Source organism: Pongo pygmaeus, chromosome 2 (assembly GCF_028885625.2).
Source record: "Pongo pygmaeus isolate AG05252 chromosome 2, NHGRI_mPonPyg2-v2.0_pri, whole genome shotgun sequence".
Taxonomy (NCBI): Eukaryota; Metazoa; Chordata; class Mammalia; order Primates; family Hominidae; genus Pongo; species Pongo pygmaeus.
The window spans coordinates 198,924,572-198,950,791 of NC_085930.1; the positions used below are offsets into that span (position 1 = coordinate 198,924,572).

A 26,220-nucleotide genomic window follows, 5' to 3' on the forward strand; every position below is an offset into this window, starting at 1 on the left:
CAACAACTGAAATATCAACATACACGTGTACAAACTAAACAAATATGTACACACACACACACAGTGTTTGCTATCCTAAAGCTGCTCCAATTCCAATGTTTTGACATCTCTGAAATTAAAGAGTTATTATCACTATTTAATAACCTTTCCAACGTGCAAACACATACTTCATCTGGATCAATCACAGATAATTTCATAATAAATAATGTACTAAATATAATCTTTCACACTGATCAAGAGATCAGCTTGAGAGAGTGTGTCATATAACTTTTGACAAACACAATAACTTTGAATAATAGTTTGCTCATTAGCTAAGATGTGGGAAGCTGACTGCTTTCAGAAGCATCTGGATGGAATGAGAATTGAGAACAGCTATACTGTTTTCATATAGCTATACTGAATTTGAAGTTCTTTAAACTCAATACACTAAAAATATGACCTCACAAGCCTGTAGGTCACAGATAAAATCTGAAATTAGGATTGTAGACATCCTGATTAAATGAAGTTGGTCTCATTAACCAAAAGTAATCATGCTTGTTCAGTCGCTAAGCTGCTTAATGCTTCTTTAAAATCTGGGAATTAGGCTTGAGGATATCTCTTCTGCACTGCATAAGCCCTTTCCTTTAAAGCAGTTTTCTTTGTGTTCTTTTTTTCTTTTAGCTTGAAATTGGACCCAGCCTCCAAAAGTCAGTCTTCACCCTGAGCTTAGAAAGGGAAGATATAGAGTTCATAGTAACAGGAAACACATTCAATGCAAGGGATAGAATTAAAGAATGTGTTAATATGGAAAAATGAGAAAACTTGCTATATAATCTACTATTTCTGTCAGACTCCAAGAATCTAAAGTGAGAAATTATTCAGGAAAGATAACAATATAAGAGAATGCGCTGATGGAGAAAGGTCTACATTGGAAAAACAAAAACTAATGCCAATCTTTAAAGAGGGTAAACTACAAGGATATATCACAAACATCTACAAGTGATGGATTTTGATTCCCAAGTGTGTGGAGAAAACTCCTAGGGACAACTTTGCAGTGACCAGAAAGCCATGATTGAGTAAGGGGACACATGTTCCTGGGATAGGAGTGATCTTGTGTTTATTTTGGAATGAATTATTTCAAGGGAAAAGTAAACCTGATGTATTAGTTTGTTTTCACAGTGCTATAAAGGACTACCTGAGACTGGGTAATTTACAAACAAAAGAGGTTTAATTGACTCAGAGTTTCACAAGACTGGGAAGGCCTCGGGAAACTTACAACCATGGCAGAAGGCAAAGGGGAAGGAAGGCGTGTTTCGCATGGTGGCAGGATGGGGGAACTACCAAACACTTTCAAACCATCAGATCTTGTGAGCGGTCACTCACTATCATGAGAATGGCATGGGGGAAACCGTCACCATGATCCAATCACCTCCCATCAGATCCCTCCCTTGACATGTGAGGACAAGATTTGTGTGGGGACAGAGAGCCAAACCATATCACCTGAGAATACTGCATAAATAACCTTTAGCAGGCTAAGTGTAAAGACCTTTATCACATCATTTAGAAATTCAATGTTTCAATTGTTAAAGAAACATGTAAACATATAATATTGTTAAGTTAGCCAACTAATATAAGTGATTCAGTTTTCCTTGGGGGTAGAGAACCTATACATACATGTAAGATGGGATTGTCATTTTTGGGAAAGGTGGAAAAAGATGGAAATCACTTTTGAGCTTTACTTTGAATCATTTATCTAAAAAACCAAAAACAAAAAAAACAATGTAGCATATACTTTTGGAGAGGGGTATATTTAACAGAAATAAGAATATAAAGAATATGAGAAGAATATAAAGAATACTTCGGAATATGAATTTCTCTAGCTCTTTGTGAGGAGCTCTGACATCTCTCAGACATAATTGAATGAAAAGGCACAAATTTCTCAGTTGCCATAATTGAAGTGTAGGGTAAGAGGAAAATAGCAGCAAGAACAAAACTCATAGATGCAGACAAGGACAAAAGCCATAGATGCACGAAGGAAAAACCTGCCCACAGAAAAACGGTGTTCTCGGTTTGGTAAAAGTGAGAGAACTTGTTCTTTGGGAAGCCAGGCAGCTCCTAGCAATCACAACTTTCTTTTGAACATACTCATAGATCATTTATTTTAAAACGAATTGGTAGCCTTTTTTGAAAACGCTCAAACTTGTCCTTAGTTATAAGCTTCCTAATCTGCGCTTGCAGAGTCCATGATGCTCAGTTGGTTCTCCCTTGATTATGTGCCCATATTCACTCTTTCATACGTATTCTTTTTGCATCCGATTTATCAGACATCTGTTTGTTCCTCCAGATTTCTTTTGTAAAGTTCTACCTGACCAATCAACACATCTAGTCCCGCCATTTTATGGCATAATCATGCCATAAAATGTTATCTTCGAGTCTAGTCCAGCAAAGTCTTTCTGTAAAAAATCAGATTGAATATTTTCAGCTTTGTAGGCCACGCAGTCTCTGTCACAGCTACTCAGCTCTGCCGTCACAGGTTGAAAGCAGTCATAGACTATACCTAAACAAATGAGCATGGCTTAAAAACGCTGCAAAAACAGATGAGAGTAATTTTGTGGGTAGCAGTTTGTAGATCCCTATTTCAGAGAGTCTTCTGTTTTTCTTGAGCCAGATCTCCTTCGTGAGCCCTTTTCTTTGGAATTATGCTCCTCTTTTTCTCTATGAACTTTAAAAAACAAATTTCTTTCTTGAAATGTAGATAAAGCCTGGGTTTGTCCTCTAAGCAGTACTGCATTTGAGAAGCACTGAACAATCACATACAACTTAAAAGGATTTTTATTCATTTAATCTCATTTATTCTGTTTCTAAAAGGATATTAAAGAAGATCCAGTTCATAATCTTCAGTAGCACTTTTCACTGTTTACTCTTCTCTCCTGCCTTCACAAGTTACAATCTATTCATTTTTCCTCTGCCAAACCCTGTCTCAAATTCTTGCCCCCAGCAAGCTCGGCCCACAAAGTTTTCATTTTTTCCATGCCACCTCTATCTCAGAGCTCTTTGTTTTGTAGATAGACTAAAGCATCATTGCTAAATTTGTTCATCTCTCTTCTCCCTCCATCATTCTTAGATACAGAGGTCAAAGAACCAGGCCAAGGAGGAAGAATCATTGAAGGGATGATCAAAGCTTGTGAACACTCCTGATTTTAAATGTTTATCCTGTTAAATATTATTTTTATTATCATTATTGGCTTAAGTATATTTCATTTACTTGTGAAAAAACTTCTTATACGTTGTACATAGAATGTTCTCATTAGACAAGGCCTTAAAGGCCATCCTGTCTCCAATAACTTTAGATAGTGCATCTCTTACATTAAAGAAGACTGAATCCCAGCACTTTGGGAGGCTGAGGCGGGCAGATCACCTGAGGTCAGGAGTTCAAGACCAGCCTGACAAACATGGAGAAACCCCGTCTCTACGAAAAATACAAAATTAGCCGGGCGTGGTGGCACATGCCTGTAATCCCAGCTACTCAGGAGGCTGAGGCAGGATAATCACTTGAACCCAGGAGGTGAAGGTTGCAGTGAGCTGAGACTATGCCATTGCACTCCAGCCTGGGCAACAAGAGTGAAACTCCATCTCAAAAAAAAGAAGACTGGAGGCTGGCAGGGAGCAGATAGGGAGACAGGCAGAGAGACTCTGCTACACATTCATTATCCAGCATCTCCTAACAGACTCAGCCATCTCACACTAAGAGACAGCAAACAAAGAGAAGGCTCCCAGCAGCCACACTGCAGTCACACTGGAATTACCTTCTGTGCATCACTGGACAGCTGGAGGGGTGAGGCCAGAGGGCCTGTTCGTAAACAAGTCTCTCCCAGTCATGTCCATAAAGGCATTTGCCTGTAGGAGGTGATTGCCTTCCGATGAAGTTGCTATAAGAGGACACTGACAGGGAAGATCTTTGCAGAGATTTAGAGACCTGATCTGCAATTTAGGCAGACTTTTTGGTGCAGTAGGAAGTTTGAAGAAGTCTTTGCAGCAGTAGTTATTGGTTTACAGTGGACTGTCTTTACTAGGAGTCGTGAATAGATTTTCTCAGATGAATTGCCTGTTGTCAGCTGAATGTTGAAAGAACTAGGGCTACTTGTGTAATAGAGAGAGGAACAATAGGTTGTGGGCCTTACCATAATAGAATAATAAAGTAGGAAGGATGCTTAGTGATTTTCTAGTATTTTCTAGTAATACAATAACCTTCTATTACACATGGGGAAAATGAAAACTAGAGAGAGAAAGGGATTCCCCCATAGTTACCTGGCTAGTTAGGGCAGACAGTGAAAAACCTATGGATCTTTCTATCAAGTGCTTTTTTTTTTTTCCGCTGCATTGCCCATTGTGATTGGAAATATTAACTGGGTGGCAAGACACAACAAGAATCCTTGGGTTGCTCTGCTAAAGTGGGCGGCAGGAAAGCATAATGATCCATCTTGCTTTGGAGGTTCAGCTAGAACTTTGTTTCATAAAGGGACTTCTTCAAAACACCTGCGAGGCTCTCGCTTGTTTCACATGCCCAGACTTACCTCCCTGGGCGTAAGGAGTATCCAGCTGCCCAGGTGATTTCGATTTGTTTATCCTCGCCACTTGAGACTCCTTAAGTCTAGACAGCAATGGTTCTGAAACTCACCAAGCATTACAATCTCTTATGGAATTTCTAGACTTTTAAGTAATATTCCAGCTCATGTTTAAGTCTGGGAAATTCTGATTTAATTGAACTGGGATAGTGCCCAGGCATCTGTATTTTAAGCATCCCAGATATTCTAATGTGTAGCCAGCTTTGAGAAATACAGGGCTAAAGGAAGCCTGAAGGTTTAAGCCTGGAATTAAACAACAGCAAGAAAGTAGAGAAGTAGGAAGGATGGATTGGAGAGATGTTACTGAGGGTGAATTAGGTCAGAAGAACGTCATTGCTCAAGAGGAGAGTAGGAAAGGAGAGACAAGAAACTGGTGAACCTCCCTGGGAGAGTAATGAGGTTCAAACAGGCTCAGGTGGAAGCTCTCTGGGGGCCAGATTAAACAAAGACAGCAGGGCTTGGAAAGAATTCTCTGAAGACGCTGATCTACCCTCTCTAGACTGAAGTATATTTGGTTTCCTCAGCAAAAAGGAATGACAGAGGACAAATAACTCAGAAGGAAGTGTTTGGAATTGGCAGGTAAGAAAAAATAATAAGGGAGCAGCCTTAGAAGGATGAGCGTGTCTTTAGTGTCAGCAATCCTTGGGCTGTAGTTCATCTGATAACAAGGTCAAAAGTCTCCTGTAAAATGCACGATAGAATCTTTGGACCAGAGGGCCTTAGAGCTCATGGGAATCAACCCCTTCACTTCATAGAGGAGGAACTTGAATCCCAAACAGAGGCAGGGACTTGCCCAAGATCCCAGCCAGTGAACGCATTGGGCCTTTAAGGCCAGGCTCTGAACTCTGTTCACTCCTAGGAGAGCCCACACAGTGTGATAGTTAAGAACTACTCCAGGAACAGAAAGCTCATGTACCTTCCCCAAAATTATACACCTAGTAAACGTGGGTATGTGTAAAACACCAACTTTATCATGTTTTGTTGGGAGGATTAAATATTCATAAGACATTTAGAACAATGCCCAGCATGCAGCATGTGTTATATTAATTATAATTATTACGTCATACTATTTTGTTCAAGTATTAAAGTGACATCATAGTGAATAAGACTGATGTCTATTTTAGGACAGATATTTAGAGAAAATGCAGACTTATTAAGGTGCTCTGTCTTTAATAAAAACTAAACAGATTAGAATTTAGGTGAATACTGAAGCCATGTGTTTTCAAGTGCAGTTTGTTTAAAGTGCAGATTTGTAAGCCTCAGTCCAGATCATTTGAAACAGAATCTCTTGGAGGAAGGGACAAGGAACTGGCATTTTCCAAATGTACTCCCAAGTATTTCTGTTGAACTGTAAAGTGTGACACCTACTGCTCCTTACTGGGGAAGTGGAGTAACTTTCTAAGGTAAAGAGTCAAGACCTTTTTTTTCCTTCAGTGATATAGGTACTAGTGTATTCTCCTCCTCACCGTTACAGATATGGAAAATGAAGGTTAGAGAGGTTGCATAGCTTGCCCAAAGTTACTAACCTTGTGAATGACAGACTAGGGACTCTGAAGCCATATCCTTAAAAACCCAGAGGTACCATTCTCCTGGTTACCATGTGAGTTTGAGCATTTTTCTTATCTATTAAATGGGTTCATATTGGTATCTAATTCAAGGGATGTTGTGAAAATTAAACAATGCCTGTCAGGCATATTGCAGATACCTTGCTCATGGAAACAATCAAATGATAGCTATTGATTCTGTTATTGATGTTAGCATTGTTACTTGTCCTTTTCAAATACTTCATTCAACAAACATTTGTTTGACACCCACTCTGTGCCATATACTGTGCTAATCTGTGAACCCACAAAGGCCAGAAACTAAAATTTGGTTCTTCTCTCCATGAACCAACCAGTCAGGTAGAAACTGTAAATAAAAATCTGTACCATAGACAAAATGTAATCCTGATCAGAGAGGAACAAAATGTGCCCTAATGATTTAGTAAAAACAAAACTTATCTACCAGGTGTCTTTAAGAAATACATTATTCTGGGTAGCTGAGTTTTCTATAATAGTTGAACATATACTTGTTAGATAGCATTTTATGTTTCTTTTTGTATTGGAAGTTAGAAATTTCTGAATATAATACATACTTTACTTTTTAAGCCAAAAATAGTGCGCACCCTCAGGATTACCATGTGGAACCTTATTTACTGGGTTGTGTTATCACACCAAAGTCCTCAGGGGCTTTTGCAAGTACTTTTTTGTTCTTGTGCCTGGCTTTCAATTTTTTTTTTTTTTTTTGTCTCGTTGTTGCAAATATCCACTTCACTCCTCACAGAGGTCATTGCAATATACCAGAAAGAATAAAGACTTAGGAGTTATCCAACCTATATTTTTATACTAACCCTTTCAGGCTGTATGAATTAAGCCATTCATCCATTCAACGAATGTTTATGAATGCCCAGTTGTTATATCAGGAATTCCGTTATGTGTAGGGATGCGAGATATAAATGTATCTTCAAGGTTCAGTGTTAAAGTTTCCCTAATTGTTCATTACTTTTTTATGGTATGTAATTTATATTATGTTTAATTCTTAATAATGATTTATTTTCATGGGTTATTGGGGGAACAGGTAGTGTTTGGTTACATAAGTAAATTTTTTAGAGGTGATTTGTGAGATTCTGCTGCGCTCATCCCCCAAATAGTATACACTGAACCCAATTTGTAGTCTTTTATCCCTCACCTTCTTCCCACCCTTTCCCCGGGTTCCCAAAGTCCGTTGTGTCATTCTTATGCCTTTGCATCCTTATGGCTTAGCTCCCACTTATGAGTGAGAACATATGCTGTTTGTTTTTCCATTCCTGGGTTACTTCACTTAGAATGATATTCTCTAGTAATTTCTTTGCATCTCTACAGTGGAGCTGGGGCAGTAACTAACAGAGATGTTTTGCAAGAGTGGAAGATAAATACAATTAAATGCACCTGGGATTCAAATCCCCTCCATCTCCTCCGTTCACATTCTGTATTCACAAGCATTATGGTTATGGAACACCTTCTTGCTGAGCACTGTTCCAGGCCTTGGGGATGCATCCATGAACGGGGCAATCAGCTCATGTTAAGCTTACATTCTTCAGGCAGTGGGGTGGATGGGGGTGCGGGAGAGACTAACAATCAACATGTAAATATATAACACAGTCTCAGATAATTGATATTTAAAAAATATGGGGCAAGGATAAACCAGCGATAGATTTCTTTTTCTCCCCTACTTCTCACCATGATTTGCACAAATGTGTTGCTCAATAAATAAATCCTTATGATTTGTATCAGACTTTATGGCTAGATACTATTTTTTCAAGGTGTTATACCTCGTTCTGAAAAAAAAGTCTAAAGGTTGTGATTTATATAAACCACATTTCCTGTCTTTAGTCAATTTGGTATATTTAATTTACTAAAAATGAAATTTACCAGGACAAATAATTAAAACAGACATAGTATAAATATTATGTTGAATGTTAAGGAATTAGGTAAACATGGTAATGTGAAGTTTATACACAAGACAGACCCTGTAAAGTCCACTTTCAAATAGGGTTAAAGCATAATCAACAGAAAATTTAAAAAATAAAACATAGGACTTATCGGGACTAGGAATATAAATATGTAAAAATTAATATATAAAAGGAAATTGTTCCTGAATGGCAAGATGACTAATTTTAAAGTTTAAAACTTCTATTTTTATGCCACCAAAACTTGATAATGCATATCATGTTGTGATAAAGTACATTTTAAAGACTCTGATTTAAGCTATTTTAGTACCAAGAGTTGGAACAAATAAAGTCAGGACAGGTGAAAATATATATTTCCTTCACTTTGAAGGGAACCACACGAGGGAATTTAGCAATATGGGGGCAGATGGTGGGGGAGGAACTCCTGCTTCGGAAAGTGAGTGTGTGAATTCTCAGCTTTCTGCCATGGTTCTTTGTTACTACTGATTCTTCGGTGCAACACAAACATAGCCAATACAAATGTAAAATTATTTTGCCGGCCGGTTGTGGTGGCTCACGCCTGTAATCCCAGCACTTTGGGAGGCTAAGGTAGGCAGATCATGAGGTCAGGAGTTCGAGATCAACCTGACCAACATGGTGAAACCCTGTCTCTACTAAAAAATACAAAAATTAGCTGGGCGTGGTGGCGCGCACCTGTAACCCCAGCTACTTGAGAGGCTGGGGCAGGAGAATTGCTTGAACCCAGGAGCCGGAGGTTGCGGTGAGCTGAGATCGTGCCATTGCACTCCAGCCTGGGCAACAGAGTGAGAGTTCATCTTGGGTGGGGCGGGGGGAATATTTTGTCATCATTTCTAGTGAATGTTTGGAATAAAACACATACAGATTAGGCAAATTTATATTTAAGAAAAATCCGTAAACATGTATCTTGTTCCTCCATATAAATGTCACTCAGTCTTACTCTCTGGGTGGGCCGATCGTCTTATCACTGAGAAGCGGCAGTCTAAAGAATGAGGCTCAAGACCTTGGTCTGCTGCATATTGATGGAATGTGTGATCTTGACAAGTATTTTAATGTTATTCAGCTGTAGAATGTTGACAATAATATTCATTCTATGACATCAAACCATAAGAACTTGGTAGCATTCCACCGTTAACCTACAAAACAGGAAGTTCCTAAGGTTCAATATGATACATAATTCATAATACGACTATCAAGTGGAGTATACGTGAAAGTGATTTTGTGCTGAAGTATTCCAAGTTTGAATCGTTATGTAACAACAGACTATTGAATCATATCTGTGTGATATATCATGCTTTATGAATTGGGTCACCATCCCATATTTAAAGTGCTAAAATATTAATGAGGATGTTAAGAAAAATACATGAACAGTTACAATAAAATCAAGTGTGAAGCGAGGATCCTGCCTCATTGGTCCAGGGTCACTTCTTATTTCCAGGTCCACATCTGATTGCTTGTCATTCCCCGGGATGACAAATATTAGCCCAGTGATCTCCCACCTTTATTTTGTACTCCACATATAATGGTCCAAGAGAAAGTTTCTACAATTTCACAAGTATTAACTCAAACTGTCATTTATTTTAAAATCTTTAAAGGTCTTTTATATACATCAGGTGTTAGCAAACTTTTTCTACACAGGGCCAGAAAATATTTTTGACTTTGCGGGCCACATGGTTGCTATTGCAACTCCTCAACTCTGCTGTTGTAGCTCAAAAGCAGCCATATACCAACACCTAAATAAATATGGCAGTGTCCTTAAAAGACTTTACCTACAAAAACAGGTGGTGGGATAGATTTTGCCTGTGAGTAGTAGTTTGCCAACACCTAATTCAGATGAAAGATTATAGTGAAGATTCTTCACTAAGCTTTCAGCTATGGGACTTGGATTAGGAATGTGGATTAAGGTCTATAAATCTTTGAAAATGAAACCCAATCACTTACATGTATGTCAGTATGTATACTTCATTTTTACTTTTTTTTGTTTATTGTATAAGATTGTTCAGAACTGTCATCAGATTCCCATAATAGATTCTATAATTGAGAAAAGGTTGAAGGCCACTGCAATTGGATTATTTTCTGTGGAATCAGACAAGTATCTAGAGGTTTTAGGGCAGTAAACCTTTCCTCAATTTTTAAATCACTCATTCAGCAATCTGAGTTTTCTGACAAAGAGTGAGCAGCCTTATGTGGTACAGATACTCGGCTGAGGTTGCAAGATCACTGTTAATAAGTTAAGAGTTTGGACTAGATGACTTAAGGTACTTCCAACCATTAGACCTTATAATTTTTTCCAAGAAGGTCTACTTTTTCTTTTTCCATATTTTCTTTTCTTTTTTGTCTAAATTCAATTTATCACATTCTTTAATCCTAAGAAACCTCCTTTACAGGTTTCTATTTCCCCATAGTCCTTCCTGAGCTCCATTTTCATGTATCTGAGTCGTGGATGTCACATGCATTTTCCTTCAAGTGTTCACAGTTGTGTAAAACCCTAATGTATTCCAAACCTGATGTCATGGTGATTACACTTATTCAAGTGTCTCCTAAATTCTAATTTGGGGGCAGTTTGTCAATAAGTACCCTGTTTGTAAGCATGCATGTTACTGCGTTTGCATGCTATAATGCTAAAATGACATTTTAAACAAGATGCTCAAGTATTCCTTATCTTTGTCTTCTACCAAATGTCAGATTCTAGACTGAAATGGCTCAGAATATTAACTGATGAATTTAGTATAGTAAAGTTTGTTAACATGTTTTATGTTTGTGGAGTTAGTACATTTTGCAAAAGTGTTGACTGTACACTTTATGCCTGAAGAGCTTTGCCTAAGGATCCAGGATGGCTAGGCTGCAGAACTAGATACTTGTGGACTTCCTGTGGGATATGAGTAAAATCCCTATGAGTTTCATTTATAAAAAGAAAGGAGTAGTGATGATGAGAAATAAAGCCCTTTCTAGTTTTTCCCTTCTACAGATCTGTCCAAAAAATAAAAAACAAGGAAAATAATGTTTTTTGAGCGTCAATGTCTTATTAGTTGAGGCAACAGACCTACATACACAAAATGGAGATGCCATTTCAGTGTGGGTAAATTTGTGGGTAAATTATGATAGAATGAACTAAGGACAAGAACACTTAAAGCATGCCAAATTGAGGGTGTGAACCCAAACAAAATATATAAATATTGTATCCTTTCTAGGTGAGCTCAGTGTTGGCAAATGTAAAGAATATGACTTGGGGGAAGATGGCGGATTATGTAAAAGGTCAATTTGTAAGGGCTCAAGGATGAAAACAACCTGTAGGATACAGCTGATGTATTAGTTTTCTTTCATGCTGCTATGAAGAGATACCTGAGACTGGGTAATTTATAAAGACAAGAGATTTAATACACTCACAGTTATGCATGGCTAGGGGAGGCCTCAGGAAACTTACAAAATGGCAGAAGGCACCTCTTCACAGGGTGGCAGAAGAGAGAATGAGTGGAAGCAGGGAAATGCCAGATACTTATAAAACCATCAGATCTCATGAGACTCACACATTTTCAGGACAACAGCACAGGTAGCGGGGAACCACCTCCATGATCCAATTACTTCCTCCTGGTCCTGCCCTTGACACATGGGGATTATTACAATTCAAGGTGAGATTTGGGTGGGGATACAGAGCCAGACGATATCAGCTGGCTAAACAATTTGTAAGGAGGGTTTCCTCAAAAGAATGAGAGACAAAGGTGATCAGATTTTTGTCAAGGATGCAGGGTTAATGACTGTGAACTCTCTGTCACAAAAGGAGTAACCTAATGAAAATTCTGCTTGAGAAGGCTGATCATTACATAGTCCTTTAAGTTAGAAAATTTTGACTAATGAAAAAGGCAAGAGGTTTAGTGGGATGGGGAGCATGAGTGAAGGGGATTCAGAGAAATCATTACCTTTAAGGAAGAAATTGGTTAGGATAAAGAATGGGCCAGAAAACATAAGACGTTAGAGAATTTGGTAATTGAGAGAGATGAAGGACACTCCCTCAAAATTAATGACTGCCAAGTTTGGGCTAAATATGTAGAACTTTAATGGGAGAAATTTGGGGTTGGACTGCACAGTAAAATGTCATGGAGAAGCAAGCCGTGAAGCTGTGGGCAATCAGATCTTAAGACAGGCCATGGTCAGTCAGGAGAGAAAAGATTTCTGAAGATGAAAAGAAGTCAATAACTAGGAGAAATGAGTGTTGAAATATGCAAAATAGAGTTTTTTAAGAATATATTGGTTCAGTAATATATAAAAATAAATTCCTTGATAAGAATTTTTGTTTAAATTGTGGCAAATTGAGATATTAAGGCATACAAAATGCTCTAAATGAATTTTATTTTTTGAAGTTGTGTTTTCTGAGGGTTAAGCTGATATGGATTTGAGTTGGGATGAGTAGAGAGATAAGGAACTTCATATTTTTCCATATGAGGTTGAAAAGGAAAGATTTCCATCTAAGGAAAAAAAGATGCTAATGGGCTTAATTTAGAGTTTGCAAGTGAGTTTTGGAGGCAAATTTATCTCAAGTTTATGAATAAGTTTAGTCCTCCAGGGTCCTTGGGCACTGTTAGGCACAATAAAAAGGCAATAGACTAGAAGGCATCAAGGTATTCTTTGGCATCCTCAAAACTAAGTATGATGATTAATGATGGAATAGTTATAATAATGGCAGGGTAAATTCTAAGTATTGGAATGTTTTCTGACCTAAAAATGTGAAAGGAATCATATGGTCAGGAATGCTTCTGAAGCTAACCCAAAGACTCATTTTGCAAAAGATATAGGGAGGTTAATAATTAAGGCTTAAGCAATAATTGGATGGATAGATAAATTGGATGGATGGATAGGTGGAAGAAGTCATGTTTAGAGTTTTGAATCACTTTTATCTAAGGGTTGGGGATACTTCCAGAATCTTTGAGGGCTCAAGTTTCCTTGAGCAATAGTAATCCTAACTGTCTTTTCTTATATTACATTTGAGAATCAGTTCCTTCTGGCAACATTGAGAATCTGCAGAAGGGCAAGCATTCTGTAAATATCATTCACCTATCATTACCTGTTTTCTTATGCCAATTTTCTGGTCATATTGTGGAAAAAGGATGACTATTTTGATGAGACAGAATTAGTAAAATATTTAGTTATTTCACAGAAAAAAGAAATATTCCTCTTAACTATGAAAACTTCATATTGCCCAAGTTTTATGGTGAATGAAAATTAGGAACCATATATGTAATTTAGCAAAGCATGAGTTTGAAACAATATAAATTTAACTCTCAGATTTATTACCAACACCTGAGTAACAACTTCCCTATCCTTGCTGAACGTAAAGATCATCATGTATAAATGCTGACATTTTGTGAGGTCCTCAAAGGTTTATACCTATTTGTGATCCCATCCTCCCAATGAGGACATCCCAGTTTGATCACAGTTGGTGAGGAGGAGGTCCCTCCAGGCCTGCTCTATTGGAGATTTCTCCTGCAACATTGTCTTTTACAACTGCTGACACCCTGTCAAGGAGGCCTTTGAGCCAGGAAATCTAGTGGCACCAATGAGCTTCTAGTCTGCATCACTACTAAGTGCTATTTTATTTTGTTAAATGAGTTTATATTGATGTTTCTATATAATCAAGTCTATTTGTAGTTTTATAGCTTTAAGTTTGGATGCTCCAATGGGGAGTAAGTGTGGGAGCTGTTAAAAGAAGTCAAGGGTTAGACAATTCATGACAAGAATTTGTTTCTGATGCATAATTTTTTTCTTATTGGACTATAGATAAAGACTTAGCACCAGGCGCTCTGGCTCACGCCTGTAATCCCAGCATTCTGGGAAGCTGAGGCAGGTGGATCACCTGAGGTCAGGAGTTTGAGACCAGCCTGGCCAACATGGTGAAACCCCATCTCTACTAAAAATACAAAAATTAGCCAGGCACAGTGGTGTATGCCTGTAATTCCAGCTGCTCAGGAGGCTGAGGCAGGAGAATTGCTTGAACCCAGGAGGCAGAGGTTGCAGTGAACCAAGATGGTGCCACAGCACTCCAGCCTGAGCAAGAGAGCAAGACTTCATCTCAAAAAAAAGAAAAAAAAGAACACTTAGGTTTTCATGAAATATATCTGGTGTGAACCAGTTCTTCTTAGATTTCAGCTTTTCTGTCTGTTAAATTAGAAAAACTAAGCTAGACGACCTCTCAGGTCTATTATTTCTAAAACCCATCTATGCAACTAAGGTTGTTTGGAATCTGAAATTTTAGAGATGTGGAGATTTTCAAGCACACTGACAGAAAATAAAGGTGCAACAGACTAAAATGACAATGTTTAGGGAAGAACAGGCAAAGCAAGAGGGAGTCCAGACTATCGGCAGATACCTCTTTATGTTTTCAGGTCACTTCTGTAAAGTTCTTTTTTCCTGAATTAATGCAGGGTGTAAGATAGTTAATCCAAGAAAAACAACTTGAAAAGAAAAAAAAATGGACTTCGGGCTTTCTATCTTTAGGTGTGACTGACTTGACAAAAACCTTTGAACTGAGTGATTGTTCTATGAGTAAATTGATACCGAGAGTCACCCAAAGGTAAAGACTTGGAAGATAGGTAGGATTTGCTTCACTCTTCCTGCCCTATGGCATCAGCTAATCTTTGTCCTCCTTTTCTCTCAATAATGTTTCCACATATTTATCCATAAAATGGAAAGCATGAAAAGGCCATGAAGATCTCCTAACATAGACCATTTAATTTTTATTTCTTTTTTGTTTTTAAGAAACAGACACTTTCTTTAATTGGACTCTTGTTCAGAACCCTAATGTACCTTAGACAAGAAAAAGCTGAACTTCATGGTGTTAAGGAGGTGTGTATCAAGTCCCACCAACACTGGCTGTTTCTTTACCTCTGGTGAACACACTGAGTCACCAGGAAACTGAAGATATCCGGAAACACAAGTTGAAAATGACTGATCTATTCCAACTCCCCTCCACCACCCCTGTCTTTTGTAATAAAGCCCCCTTGAAGCACTGAGAGGAGTGAAGTTGCCTCATTTAATGTAGCCTGTCTAAGACAAAAGTGATCTAGAAGAAAATGAGTGGTGATGAGGGTATTGTTTTGACCCAAGGTCACAGATGGAAGGGAGGGATAGGTTTCATGTAATTACTTTATTTGTATGTGACACTTTAAAAGCTTGAACAGACCATTCAAACACACTGTCTAATCAGTTTAATTCAGCAAGTATGTCCCGGATGCAAACGATGTCGCGCTTTTTGTGGTAGAACCAATGCATTGACTACCAGGAGCTGTATAAAAATTACGTAGCACATTTAAAGAAAGCCTCTCAACCACCTTCTGAGGGAAGCATAGTTGAAGAAACTGAGGTTCAAAGGCATTGAGTAACTTGGCCATGGCCTCAAAGCGTGTCATTAGCAGAACCGAGATTGAACCTTGGTCGGCCCCTTCCAAAACTTGCAATTCTTCAACTCTATCCTCAAGGAGCTATAAAACTGCAAGAAATACAGAGTTGAGAGAGAGATGTTTCACCCACGAATTACCTAAAATCCAGGTAATTTGTTGGACAAATTGTTGTCCAACCAAGCAGGTTAATTGTTGGACAAGCAAAGTAGGACAAAGTAGCATTGATGAGATGAAATAAAAGAACAAAATTCGAAGGAGAAAAATTATACTTAAATTAGGAACTAGGAAGTACTATATAAGGAAGACAGCACTGAGGGTTGGGTAGGCATGGGCAAGGCAGTGGGGTGGAGATCCTGGTCTCCATGCTGTCACTTGCAAGGAAGCTGAAGTTTGGGGAGTCTGGAGGCTTGTCCAGGTTTTCACAGCTGATTATGGTGACATTAGAATTACAGGGAAATGACTTTTAGGAGTCAGAACCTAGGGATAAAAGCGAAACAAAAAAATAACAAAATAGTTACAGACAGGAACCAGAACTTACTCCGTGGAAATAACGGAAATAATAGAAATAGGTGATGAGTATGGAACCAGTGCTGTTTTTCTCTCTTCTGCCTTAGAGATGATGTCTTCCTTCTATGTAACACTCTTTTCTGAATCTGCCTTGATGTTTATTATTGAAGATGTTAGTCACATTATCTATCAGTCTCTTTAGAAACTAAATCTACATTGCTGCTAACTTAGAAACTCATACTTTTTCGAATCTCACACACTAATATCATTATTGTTGAGAGCCTACTTTGTGTGGTGATGTTTACCTTCTAGTGCTCACCTGGCTTTCGAGCTATCAGGCATCCCGTTTAGATCTTTGGATGTTGGGGATGTCCTTATGGGTCCATGTATATGGCCATTCATATGGGAGTTTATCTGCATTTTGGTTTTGGAATAATTCATGCATTTTTTCACTTCTGTTTTTGACATTTGCTATGAATTGCATTTACTTTTATTTTTCCTATTTTCTTATACTTCAGTTTTATCTGAAAACAAATTTTAATGTAAATCAAACATATTCAAAAGTGTCATCATGAGAGTATTTATAAATTTCCCTTCAGCGTTAAATCCATTAACTTTTACTTCTTCTCTACTCACTATTTGGCGGTAAATAAACCAAGTCGGCCACAATCTCAGAAGTGAAGAAAATTAATATACCCTTTTAATTTAAAGATACTGGATTATCAGATGGTCTTCTAATTATAGGGATCTCATTAATTCTAATACCCCACTCTTCCATTTCTACCAATTTAATTTTGTTAATTCCTCCTTCTCTGTATAACTCTGTTTTAACCTCATAGAGACATAGTTTTCTTTTGTCTCTTTCTTTCTTTCTTTCTTTCTTTCTTTCTTTCTTTCTTTCTTTTTCTTTCTTTCGTCTCTTTCTCTCTCTCTCTCTGTTTCCCTCCCTCCCTCCCTCCCTTCCTTTTTTTTTTTTTTTTTTTTGAGACAGAGTTTCACTCTTGTCGCCCAGGCTGGCATGCAGTGGTGCGATCTTGGCACACTGCAACCTCTGCCTCCTGGGTTCAAGTGATTCTCCTGCCTCAGCCTCCCGAGTAGGTGGGATTACAGGCACCCGCCACCACGTCCAGCTAATTTTTGTATTTTTGGAAGAGACAGGGTTTCCTTGCCCTGGACCCTCTTCCTGCCCTCTGCAATCTGAATCCAAAGCTAGTTTTCACAATTCCCTTAATTCTCTGATGTAACCTATTCAGTGAAACAACAGTAGTATTGTTTTTATCTATTTTTTTGTTCCCTTCCCCAGTGGTATAAGCTGGAGATAATCACATAACTGTGTAGGTTGGGAAATGACAAATTCATGTTTTCTAAACTGATTCACATTTCTAAACCCTCACCTTTTTTTCCCAAATAGTCACTTAATATCTGACCCCCTCAATTTTCAGCAGATGGCCTTGTCTTCCTCCTGCTTCATCAAGAAAATTGAAGTCATCAGCCTTGACTTCTATTTATCTCCTATGAAAACCTTTATATCTGTATTAATTTTGCTGTCTACTTCATCCTAGAGTGAGGGATTAAGGGGTTTTAGTTCAAGACAGTCCTCTCTACCTATGGCTTGACCTTTTCCAACCTGCCTATTCCAGGATTTCTTACCATGCCATTCCCTTTCTTTCCAGGATCTTGAAATTTTCTCCCTCCACACTAGCTCCTTCTTCTTTAGGCATAATTCAGGTTCTTCTAATCCAATTGTATCCAAAAAACATTTCTTTTGCACACCCCCATTTACTCCTCAAAACACTAAAATATTTTGAGGGTATCATTAATCTACAGAAGGTTCTAATGTCAAGGTTGCCAATGACCACCTTATGTCAAATCTAGTAGGTATTTTTCAGGTCTTATCTTCCTAGATCCCATTGCCATCAAGTACTGTTGATTATTTTTCATTTTGTTTTTACCTTGGCTTCTAAAATACCATAAACTTCTCAGGGTCTGTTCTCAGGTTTTCTAAGTGGAGCCCTGCGTACCTTCTCCTCTCATTGCACCTATTCTGCATAGGTCATTGTATCCACACTCACAGATACGTTTTTCCCCTATGAGGAAGATTTCTGTTTCTAAACTTTTGGTCTATTTTTCTTCCTAGAGTTTAAGGCTTATTTAAGTTGGTTTCACTTTTTTCATATCCCTAGGTACTTAGAACTCAGCATGCTAAAATGTAGTTTGTCATCTCTCTTTCTTCAAGCCAGATCCTCCAACTATACTTACTGATGTAGTTAGTAGAATCATCAACCACACGGTTCAATCAAGCTGGAAACTTAAAGTCATCTTTGACTCTTCATTCTGCCTTCATTAGTAACACAACCAATACCTGATTTAGCCTTTTTACTAATAATTGACTTTGTCCCTATCATCTCCATTCCCATTGATTTTGCCCTTTTGTTGTCTTACCTGAACTGATGCAGGAACATTCTAAATAGCCACTTTACCCATAAACTGACATGCTGTAAATTCTTCCATCGCACAACTTCCAGATTTACCAATATAAAACATAGTCTGACTGTGTCTGTCTCATGAATCAAATCCTTTAATACTGACTGTGGTGATAGATACACTACTCCACACATGCGATAAAATTGTATAAAATGAAATACACACATATATATATTCACATTCAAATAAGTACAAGTAGAACTGAGGATTTATGGGTCAGATCACTGGATTTTATCAATGTCACTTTCCAAGTTTTTATATTATAAGGTAGTTTTACAAGATGTTGCTATCGAGGGAACTGGGTAAAGGGTACATGGGATCTCTCTGTATCATTCATTACAACTGCAGGTAAATCTACAATTTCCTCAATTTAAAATTTATTTAAAATATTTTGAGATATACATTATTTAAAATATACATATCTTTATATATGTATATTTTAAATGATATATTTATATCATGTAAATATATAAATATATCTATATTTAATATATTTTGATATATGTAAATATACACACACATACACACACGCACACACACTCTCTCTCTCTCTCTCTATCTCTCACCACAAGTACAGACATAGGCTTTTTTAAAACATAGCATACAAGTTTCTTCTTACCTCTCTGGCTTAATCTCCCAGCATTCTCTGCCCAAAAGTTTTCAAAATGTTAACACAGAGTTGCTTGTGATTTTCTCACACATACCAGACTATTTTCCATTGTAGTATTTTGTCTATGCTGTTATCATAGAGTGCTCACTCTACCATTAGCTCTTACCTGACCTTCCTAATTTTCATCAGTTAAGGCTCTTTCCTTGATTCTTCAAATAAAATTACATTGTTCATCTTTGTGTTTTCGTAGTGCTGTCTACACTGCTAACACATTTACTGTAGGTTTGTTTTCCTGTCTTTCCTTCTATACCATCAATTCCTAGAAGATGAGACAGTATTATACACTTTTTATTTCGTTTCCATTGTGCTTCCTGGCAAATAAGTCCTCTATGCACGTTTAACTTGAGCAAATGAATGTGCTATTGCAGGTAGCTTGGAAATCAGCATTAATAAATCTAATACTATTATCTTCTACTGTATTACTAGACCAGAACACATATGTGAAATTTTAAGAAGATGATTGACTATCCTAATACAGTATTTTTTAAAGTTCTTTATAACAGGAACAGTAATAATTAAGAACTTAACTAATTTTATCCTGGGATAAAATTAGTCTACTGATTATCACAACAAATCACATATTAAGATGATCTGCCCAGATAATATTTAGATTTGGAGAATGCATCATCTGAGAAAGTTGATGTTTTCCTCCAAATATATAGGAATAAAAGTTTGGAAAAAATAAGTAAAGCAAACTTCAGGGCTCAGCATCAAAATGAAGCAAACAGAAATAGGATTCATTTGCAAAGTGTTCAGATGTTTGCTTATTATTAAGTCTAACATACAATTCTACATTTTAATTAAGAACCACCCACACATCAAGGTAAGTAACTGGCAATAAAAAATTAAAAAATATTAGGTCCACAGGTTTGAGTTTATTGTCCCTGAGTGTGATTCCAAGATTGCGGTTGTGGGAGGAATGATTAATCTGAGGAAAAAATTTAAATTTTCTGAGTTCATTTCTGTTTTCTGGTTCTATTTCTTACCTGCTGGTGGCAGAATGGGCAGATAATCAGTTGAGACTATTATAAAATGGGTTTAATGATAGGTCAGACTTCCTATCAAATTTAATGAGGAAATGTTTATTTTCAAAATCTACAGAACACAGATGTCGGATAGTGGAGGTATACAGCATAATAATATTATTAGTTAGGAAAGGAGAGCTTTGATAGAAGACGAGATTGTCTAGCATTGGAGGTCTGCCTTATTTTATGGCAAAATTGGATTCATTATACTACCTGAAGAAATGCCAGTTGTGCAACTTGTAACAGGTGCTACATCATACCTGCATGGTTTTATAGATTCACTTGATGTTTTCATGATAGAGTATGCTTTAATTTAAATATTCAGTGTCATAAATACAGAAAGTATAATACTAGTTTCATTTTTGTCCTTTTAAGTTTCGTAGAAACCCCAGCTCATTTCTCTTGGAAAGAAAGTTATTACCGATCCACCATGTCCCAGAGTACACAGACAAATGAATTCCTCAGTCCAGAGGTTTTCCAGCATATCTGGGATTTTCTGGAACAGTAAGTATAAAACAAGCAAGAAATGTTGTGCTTGAGCTAAATAGGTAAATGTGGGTGGTCAAAATATTGCTTACTAGGGCATGTTTTTTCTAGAATCAGTAGAAGTTATTTAGGAAAAGTTAATGACTCCAATGCCATCTCTTTGTTCAAAATTCCGTGGTGATTTTTTCCATTTCTGACACCGAAAGATCCTTACTAATCCAAGGTGATGTAATTTTGGAGGGCCTAAGGCCTCCTGCACCAAATTCACTTCCCCAGTGTTTCTCTGATACTCAGAATCCATTCCTTTGGCTTGAAGACTTATCTACTTTTATAATGCAGGTACTCACTGAGAAGATAAAACACTGAATTGTATTGTTTATTTATACCTTGCTGTGAAACGTATTATTATTTCTTTATTAAAACAGGTTCGGATAAGTGAATAAATTAAGAAAAGGTGAAAAGAGAATTTCAGCACACTGGAGACCCTTAGGAATAGAGTATAAAATACTCTATCACAGATACATCTGTTATTTCCTTCAGCCTACCCAGTAATTATCTGAGGAGGGCAGAGGTCATGATCCCCATTTAACAAGTGGGGGTTGGATTTGAACTGCTTGAAATTACACATTTGATAAGTGATTGAGCCAGGACTCAAACCTAGGGTTTCTAACTCCAAGAAGCCAATGAGCCTTGCTGACTTTGAAGCAGAAATTGCTTGTTGTTAACAACAGCATGAGTATGTTTTAGTCCCTTTCCAGGCCTAACTCACTTTTTTCTTTCCTATGTGTTAGGCCTATATGTTCAGTTCAGCCCATTGACTTGAACTTTGTGGATGAACCATCAGAAGGTGGTGCGACAAACAAGATTGAGATTAGCATGGACTGTATCCGCATGCAGGACTCGGACCTGAGTGACCCCATGTGGGTGAGTGGCACAGGCTTTCTCTTCAGTCTTTGGGCCATGCTATCTATAGCTCTGTTAAACCTGTCTTTTCAGTCGTGTGTAAAAAGGCAGGTGGCTCTGAATGGCCAAGGCCTTTGGGAAGAGAGTCTACATTGTCAGCTGAGAGAAGATTTGGTGTGGATTATGGATTCTGGGTCTGCCTCAAATATCTGTAATATATGTGTTTCTATTCGTGTGGGGAGGGAGATTCTTTACATCTTTTATCTTGATTGTTCCTCATGTCAACCCCAATTTAGAAAAGATGGTACCAGCTCAAGACTTTCTAGCTGGTAGGGACAGTGAAAGAATCAGAAATTTATTTTATTTATATATATATTTATTTATTTATTTGACAGAGTCTCAGTCTGTCACCCAGGCTGGAGTGCAGTGGCATGATCTCAGCTCATTACAACCTCTACTTCCCTGATTCAAGTGATTTTGCTGACTCAGTCTCCCAAGTACCTGGGATTACAGACATGCACCACCACACCTGGCTAATTTTTGTATTTTTAGTAGAGACAGGGTTTCGCCATGTTGGCCAAGCTGGTCTCGAACTCTTGGCTTCCTGTGATCTGCCCACCTCAGCCTCCCAAAGTGCTGGGATTACAGGTGTGAGCCACTGTGGCTGGCAAAGAATCAGATTTTTAGATCTGAATCCTATCCAGGGCACTTCCTACTATGACAAACCACTTCTCTATCCTTTAATGCAGGAGGAATTTATGCACATGAATTGTATGTTCATATGCAGGTTTAAGTACCTGGTAATAGAATAAGAGGGAGGAAAAAAACTAGTACATGAAACAGGCTTTTCTTGGCTATACCACTGAGTCACTCATGATCTTAGGCCCCAGTTCCTCATTTATAAAGTGGTGAGATCATAGGTCTTACATACTTCCCAGGTAAGCTAAGGAGTTTAATGGGTTAATGATATTAAAACACCTTCCTGAGATGTTTAGATTTCCTGTGTTTGTGCAGTTTCATAATGCTGGTGGGTTTTCTTTTCTTTTCTTTTCTTTTTTTAATCATTTATTTACTGCACAAGTCCTGCTATCTTTTCTATCAAAAATTTCTAGAAAACTAGTGGGGGAAGCTAGACAGTGGGGTGTCATAGAGTATCTGTTGACAAGATTAAGGGGAATGATTTTAAAATGCCTTACCTTGTTTGATATGTTTTACTGGAATTTTTGTTATGTACTTTTTGGATATAGAATGTACAGCTTAATATTGGGAGAAAGTCAATGGGAGAAAGTCAATTGGAGAAAGGCAAGAGGAAACAAAAACAGAAAGTTATAACTCTGCAAATACATAGATGCTTTGTCACTAATTTGATTAGGGAAATTTTTCATTGGCCCCTTTCATTCCAATACAGATATAGTTCTCAATCCTTAAGCCAGTGAAATGAAACTGTCAAATAATTCCAAGGGGCAGGTCATTCAAGGCCTTGGAATATATCATAATTCAACATACATATGTGTAAACTCTGATTTCACAGTTACTTAAAAATAAAGACATTCCCAATTTTCATAAAAATATCATCTCTTAAGTTGATGGATAGGATCTGCCTAGGAAAACCTGTTATTGTATTCTCTCGAGGGATTTTCTATTCTCAGTCTTGGACTCATAAAAGTTGGCAAAAAGTTAAAGAAGTTAAAAAATGAAGAATTTTCTCTTACACACTGAAGCATGTAGTTTTTTATTGTTGTTTGTTTTTTGATTTTTGTTTTTTTATGAACAGGGTCTCCCTCTGTTGCCCAGGCTGGAGTGCAGTGGCACAATCTAGGCTCACTGCAACCTCTGTCTCCTGGGTTCAAGCGATTCTCCTGCCTCAGCCTCCTGAGTAGCTGGGATTACAGGCATGTGCCACCACATCTGGCTAATTTTTGCATTTTTAGTAGAGATGAGGTTTCACCATGTTGGCCAGGCTGGTCTCGAACTCCTGACCTCAGGTAATCCACTTGCCTTTGCCTCCGAAAGTGCTGGGATTACAGGCGTGAGCCACCACACCTGTTTCTAGCATGTAGTTTCTTAATGTGCCATGCTGTTTCTTACTTCCTTGTATTCTTGGAAATGTTCTCCTTGAGGATACCGTTCACATTTTTTCTCCTCTCTGGATAATTCTTATTTGTCCCTTAATGCCCAGTAATTACTTCTTACACAGTGTTATTGTTGTTTATTTTTCTCTAAAGTAGGACAGGGCTGTACTTGTCATGCCCAGTGCTTGAAGGTACATAGTAGGTCCCCATAGTAGGAGATTCAGAGAGAGCTAAAAGACAAAATGAAAACAAATGAGGTTTTGCCGGTGAGGTAAATGAAATAGGGCACTTGGAGGCATCTGTATTGAAAGGAACATAAAGGTAGAGTGAGAAAGAATTTAACTGAATAAACTTGCCTAGCTGTGGCTCCTCTGTCTGTGGAAAAAACAAACAAAAAAAACCCCTGAGATATTCCTAATAACATAGAAATCCTGGGGTTTCTCTTGCCTTATGACTATTCCAACATTTTTATATTCTCACATATGTCCATGTGTGAAGGCCACAAAAATGGAGTTGGATAACAAGAATGGAAAAATGGTAAACTTACCCAGGATGTTAATAGCTAGTGTCCTGGTTTAGAAAGTAGGGAGTAGGATCCTTTTAGATTCTTAGTCTTTCTGAACTGTTACAACAACTGGTGTGAGACTTTTTCCCATTACTTGGTAGCATATTTTCTTTTCTCTTTTCCATGTATAGGTCAATAGCTAAATAATTCCTAAAGTCTGCAAATGAACTACTTTCCTCTTAAATATAATATTCATTAAGTTAGGATCATAGCCAAGCATTCTCTCACTATACAAGAAATATGAACTTATGGACATGAAAAAACATGTCACATTCTTAGGGATAGAAATCTTGAAATAGAGAAATTTAACCCAGTTTTACTGATTTTTTGATACAACCTAAACATTAATAACTAGTCATGAAACGGAATCACCATGTTTTGCTCTGATTGTTAGCAAAGGATATTTGAATGGCAGAGAACGTGTGCCTTTTTAATTTGAATTATTTTAATATCACTGAAAAATGAACTCCATTGGGTTAGTAAATAAAGGTGAGTGGAGTCTCTCCAAAAAATTTGACATTTTAGTCTGTTTTCAAGGAACTTCTAGGTTCTTGATTCTGTTGTCAAGTATATTACTTTAGGCCAGGTGCGTTGGCTCAGGCCTGTAATCTCAGCACTTTGGGAGGCCGAGGCGGGTGGATCACCTGAGGTCAGGAGTTCAAGACCAGCCTGGCCAACATGGTGAATACCCGTCTCTACTAAAAATACAAAAGTTAGCCGAGCATGGTGGCAGGTGTCTGTAGTCCCAGATACTCAGGAGGCTGAGGCAGGAGAATCACTTGAGCCTGGGAGGTGGAGGTTGCAGTGAGCCAAGATTGTGCCATTGTACTCCAGCCTGGACAACAAGAGCCAAACTCCATCTCAAAAAAAAAAAAAAAGAATATATTACTTTATATCTCATCTTTGTATATTCATAGACTGTGTAAGCATGCCTGTCATGTCTGCACGAGGTAGATAATAATATTAACACTTAAGATTTCTCCCAGAGTGATTGATGCTAACTACATAACTCTTACTTTTGCATTTTTTTTTTTTATTCCTTGTAAACTTTGAAGGAAACCCTTTTAACCTGTATTGGATTTTTCCCTGGAGAGTTGGTGGTAATTATTTAAAACTATTCCTTTTTGTAAATACTTGTTGAATCATCCCAGATATATGTAAGGAGGCTTCAGCTCTAAGTATCAAAAGACTAATATCTATGTAGCCTATTTGTGTCTGGAAAGGCTTAGGCAACAGCCCTTAGCATAGTGCCCTACATCTTATATAATCCAAGATTCATATGTATTTCAAGCACATACAGTAGGTCTAGCCATAACAATTTTGCACCTATGATCTTTGTGACACAGATCATGATCTCTATCCTTGAGAAGATGATAACACAGCAGAAAAGGCAAATGTGTATAAATTTATCTATGAAAAGTAGTTAGATATATGTGTTTATGTGTTTTTATAAAGCACAGAAAAAGGAATGATTTAGTATGCCTGAGATTGGCAACACATTGCGGAGAAGGTAATTTTTTATTTAGGCCTTAAAATATGAGTCAAATTGATCAAAACAGGGAAAGGAAAAATAATCAGGTTTGGGTAACTGTTATAAAAATAATTGACTATAAAAACATAATGTGAAGCTCATAAGTATTAAAAGATAAGACTAAAAAAATGACTAAAGAAAAGTTCATATTAAAAAGACATAAACTTTAAAAATTGTAATTCATGACAAAAGCTTAATAACCCCAGTAAACTAAATATTCAAAATTTAATAAGAGAGATAAATTTCCCCAATTGGAAAAAGATATAGGTAATTCACAAATGATTAACGTACAAACCTTTAACAGATTCAAAGTGTTCAAATTCTCCACTAATGAAAAATTGGGGCATTGAAATAATGAGATTAATTATATCTTTCTGATCAGCAAAAAATTTAATGATAATAACCAATGCTGGTGAGATTGTTGAGAAACAGGCAATCTTTGCATTTCTTATGAGAGTATAAATCATAATACATTGG

At 37.4% G+C, this 26,220-nt stretch overlaps 1 protein-coding gene across 10 annotated transcripts in view; it reads left to right on the forward strand.

Annotated features, from left to right (window-relative positions):
• TP63 (tumor protein p63) overlaps positions 1-26,220 on the forward strand; it is a 265,811-nt gene that overhangs the window by 86,172 nt on the left and 153,419 nt on the right. For 9 of the 10 annotated variants that reach the window (XM_054482683.1, XM_063662552.1, XM_054482684.1 and 6 more), the window contains exons 2-3: positions 20,562-20,690; positions 21,464-21,596. In XM_054482683.1, coding sequence (XP_054338658.1) covers positions 20,562-20,690; positions 21,464-21,596 — 262 coding nt within the window. Of the gene's footprint in view, positions 1-4,801; positions 5,184-20,561; positions 20,691-21,463; positions 21,597-26,220 lie in introns of those variants that run through there. The other variant, XM_063662551.1, reaches the window with a different exon arrangement.